This window comes from Pygoscelis adeliae, unplaced genomic scaffold, assembly GCF_000699105.1.
Source record: "Pygoscelis adeliae isolate BGI_AS28 unplaced genomic scaffold, ASM69910v1 Scaffold290, whole genome shotgun sequence".
NCBI classification, from domain to species: domain Eukaryota; kingdom Metazoa; phylum Chordata; class Aves; order Sphenisciformes; family Spheniscidae; genus Pygoscelis; species Pygoscelis adeliae.
The window spans coordinates 13,641-17,931 of NW_008823965.1; the positions used below are offsets into that span (position 1 = coordinate 13,641).

The 4,291-nt window shown below is 57.2% G+C and overlaps 1 protein-coding gene across 1 annotated transcript; it reads left to right on the forward strand.

The window, feature by feature from the left end:
- Positions 1-2: 2 nt before the first annotated feature.
- GEMIN4 (gem (nuclear organelle) associated protein 4) lies at positions 3-2,903 on the forward strand (the record flags this gene model as incomplete). The annotated part of the gene is made up of 1 exon (XM_009324163.1): positions 3-2,903. A coding segment is annotated over one exon (2,883 nt), but the record flags the coding sequence as incomplete, so codon positions are not given.
- Between the last annotated feature and the right edge of the window lie 1,388 nt (positions 2,904-4,291).

The window sequence follows — 4,291 nt, forward strand, 5'->3', positions numbered from 1 at the left end:
CCGTCCTCTTCGAGCTGGTCAAGGCCCTCGGCGCGCCCCGACTCTTCGTGCAGCTGCTGCTGGCACTGCCCCAGGATGTGCACCGGGGCGAGCTGGAGCACTTGGTGGAGTACATCGCCAGTGAGACGTCCCCGTCAGACATCGGGTTCTTCTTGGACGTGTGGTGGGAGGTGATGAAACACAAGGAGGGACAGGAGGACGCAACAGTCTCTACGTTCAGCACTCTCATATGTCAGCGTGGGTGCGAGTCCTCTCTGGACGATGGTCTCCAGCCCCCAAAGAGGTTCAAGGGTGACCCTGGCTCACTGAATGACCCCCCTGCTGCCACCAGCCTGCTTACGGTCCTGATAGAGGGGTTAAAGCAAACCTACAGGAGCATCGCCCTGCCCCGCGTGAGGTGCTACGCCTTGGCCAACCTGGTGGAGCTGCTGTCCGCGTTCTCCGAGCTAGAGCCAGAGGGCAGCCCCCTCCCTGTCGCAGAGTACCTGAACAAGGTCAGCTCTGTGGTCAGCCTCTGGACCAGCAACGCTGAAAGCCAGTTCCACCACAGGAGGCTGGATGAGAAGGTGAAGGAAGCAGAGAGAAGCATAAGCCTCTTGTCCACGGCCAAGCTCTCTCGTGAGGAGCTCTTTGTTGGTTTGGACTTTCTCTGCAGCTTGTTGCATGCCTGGGGAGAGGAGCTGCAGGGCACCCTGAACAGCTCTGAGGAGCTCTGCTATGAGAGCTACCGGCTCCTGGACGCGCTTACCACCTTCGGGAAGAACCTGGTTTGCTTCTCAGAGGCTAGAGGCCTGAATGAGGACGAGACACGCATAGTGTTAGAGCTGACACAGATCACCAAGGGCTTTCTCAAGGAGATCAGCACCAGCCTGAAGAGCAAGGATTTGGACACCAGCCTTGTGTCTTCAGTTGCCATGACAATCATTGAGCAAAAGCTGGACCGGCACGTGGAGATGTGCTCCATTTTTGCTTCTGAAAAGACCTGGCCCTTTTCAAAGGACTGGGTTGACTGCCTTGTGAAAAGCAAAGCTCTCTTCCAGAAACCAGAGCTAGTTTTGAAATTGCTGGAGACGCTGGTGAACTTCGCCACGTCCCGCCAGGACAAGGATGGCCGAGAGCTGCAGATGCAAGTGACCAAAGCCATCGTGGAGTGTTACACTGAGCTTTTGTTAACTGACAAAAACAAAGTGATCTCAGGTGTTCTGGCGTCCTGGGGCGGACCAGGTCTGTCCCTGAACTTGCAGGTTGTCATGGAGGGGTTCCAGGAGGATCTGAATGTGACTTTCAACCAGATCACGAAGAGCGTGTCTGACGAAGGCCTGACCAGGGCTGTGGCTTCTGTGGCTAGGCTCATGCTGCTGTACCCCGAGGCCACAGTGAAGCAGGTTTGTAATCTTGCTGTAGTCAACCTAGGAGCACACCAGTTCCTCGCGCAAATCCTCTGCTCCTTCCCAGCGCTGAGTTTCCCGGAGACCCACAATGATCCAGGCAGGCCATGCAGCCTGGTGGTGAGGTGTCTGGAGGAGGCAGTATGGGGGAGGCTTTCCACTGCGAGGGAAGAGGAGCAGTTCCTTGAGTTCCTGGCCTTTCTCATGCAGCCAAGCTCAGCCGCTCCGCTTGTGTCACCTGCAGAGGTGACCAAAGCCTTTGTCCTTCCCTATTTGAAATCAGACTCTGCTCAAATTGAGCTGAGCCTGCAGATCCTCAGTAAGGTTTTGGGGATACGGTCCTGTTCAGAAGAGCACTGGATCAAGTCCTGCCACCCATTCCCGCTTCTCCTCAGCCTCTGCAAGCTTCTAGATGGTTACACAAAGTACTGGCATCAGCCCAGGGACCAGCTCTTCCCTTCACTGGAGTCCAAAGATCTGGTACTGAACATCCTCTGCCAGCTCTGTGAGGTAGTAAGACCAGAAGCCGCCCCCTCCCCTGAGCTGTGGGTCCAGTCGCTGGCTTGGCTTCACAGGAAGGTGGCGTCACTGGACTGGACCATCGGTCTCCGGCTGAAGAAGCTTTACGGAGACCACTTCAAGAACGAGGTCCCGGCGACGCTGTTTGAGATCTGCCTGCTTCCTGAGGACGAGTGGACGTCCCAGCCTTTGCCAGCTTATGGACCGGGCAGCGGGCTCCTGGCGTGGATGGAGTGCTGCTGCGTGTCCACAGCGCTCAGGGAGACAATGCTGACGCTCCTCACGGTCAACGTGGACAACCCTGAAGAAGTGAATCTTTTCAGCAAAGGGTTCCTGGTGGCCCTCATACAGGTCTTCCCTTGGTGCAGCCACAGCGAATGGAAGAGGCTCACACACGTGGTCGAAAACCTGCTGCAGAGGCAAGTCCTGCACGTGCCGTACACACTGGAGTATGTGCAGTACATGCCCCTGCTCAACCTCCGGCCGTTCGCCTGCTACCTCCAGTTCTCCGTGCTCTTCCTGCGGGGCTTCCAGCTCCTCTGCAGCTCCAGCTGTTCCACCTGGCTGCCGGCAGAGGCTTGGCTCCACGTGGTCCAGCTGTACTGCGGCAGCCTCACGGACCTGCTGGGCTCCGTCAAGAGCGCTGCGGGGCCCCCCTCGCACCCTGCCGAGGACAGGACCTCCACGCAGGAGGTGTCCTTCATCTGCATCCAGATGTTCTGCCACGTGCTGCATGTCGCCGCCATGCTGCCAGACAAGGGGTGCAGCGAGCCGCTGGTGGTGGTGGCTTTGGAGATCCTCTCGCAGTACGAGACGTTCAGCAGTGCCGATACGTCCCCCAGCAACACGCTGCGGAGAGCCAACGAGAGGCACTTCCTGGAGTCCATCACGGACAACGTCAGTGACAAGGCGCTGCGTGGCACCCTCCTGCAAAAGCTCAGCAAGCTGGGAGCGCGCTCGGCCGGGGAGCCGGCTTGAGAAGCTGGAGAGGGCGACGGAGGAGAGCACTGACCCTGCCTCAGGGGACCCCTTACGTGGAAACTTGTGAGATCTGTAATAAACCCTATCTATTTTTCTCTTTTGAACTTATTTCCCCTTTGCTGTGTTTTCTTCCAACCTGTCTAAGTAGTGAAGGGGCCGTGTAAAGATGGGAAGGAAAAACCACTCTCTAATTTTCCAGCGGGAATAGCTGTGGACACGGCTGTTGCTGAGCCGAGCTGCTGGTCCCGTGGCTCCAGCCTTGCCTGCTGGCGGTCTGGATTTACACAGAGAACCCGACAGCTTCTGACATCAGGGAAATCGTTTCCCTCCGGCTCCCCTGCTGCCAGTCCTCTCCTAGTCCTGGGCGGATCGCTGGGCTCGCCACGTGCTGCCGGAGGCTGGGAAGCGAGTCGGGTGAGTTCAGGACGGGCAGGAACCTTTGGAAATACGTGTGCGTTGCTCCTGCCCGGAGGTGGGGGTGCAACGGTAACCCCATGTATTAACACCCCCCACCCAGAAATGAACGGCACGTGGGAGAGACATCCAGTGGTGTGACCCAGAAAGGAAATCTTTATTGGTCTCCTGATAGTAAATAGGGCAGTGTTAGTGCAAACTGAGATGCCTCATTGGCTTTTTTTTTTGGTCCTTACGTAAGGCACATTATTTGCAATGAAAACAGCGAGATACAAACATCTGTAATAGGTTGCAAGCGGTTTATAACATCAGCTGGTCTCGATCGCTAATGTAACAGTAGTGTTTCTGTAATAACTGACTGCATGTTGGAAGAGGCCCTTTATTTTACCCTTTCCAGAATACAACCGTGGCTGGGACAAGATCCGACACCCAAAAGAACCAGGTCTCCCAGAGCTCAGCTGTTGTTTTTAGACAGAATGAAAGGCACGGAGTGGCCACAGGTCTCCGGGCACGGGGGGCTGCTGGGGCATCCCCTGCCGACGGAGGGCTCCACATAGTGGCCAGAGACGGGGACTTAGCAGTCTCCTGTCCCCATCCTGCCCTTCAGCCATGGGCGCTCTGCCCTGCCAGCATTGCCAGCGTAACCGTTCCTCTATCCTGGCGTGAGCTTCTCTCCCCTCCCGTCTGCTGGGGACACTGGAGCCACCCTCCCCTGGGACTGTCAGCCACAGACACCAGACGGTTGTAGTGAAAAGCACCTTTGGGTTAAGTAGAGTCTTAAATGAGTTTGAGCCCAGCAGCAGTGGGAGGCAAGAGGCTGAACGTGGCTGTAGTGTAGAGGTGAAGTCAGTAAAGGTCAGGAACAGGCTGTGCAGAACCGTGCCGCAGCCCTGGGGCCTGGCTCTGCTCTCAGCTGGAGGCTGCAAACCAGAGCCGGAGGAGCGAGCTGCGGCAGGTCCAGCGCATGGCGCCCCGAGTCCCCGGTGCTG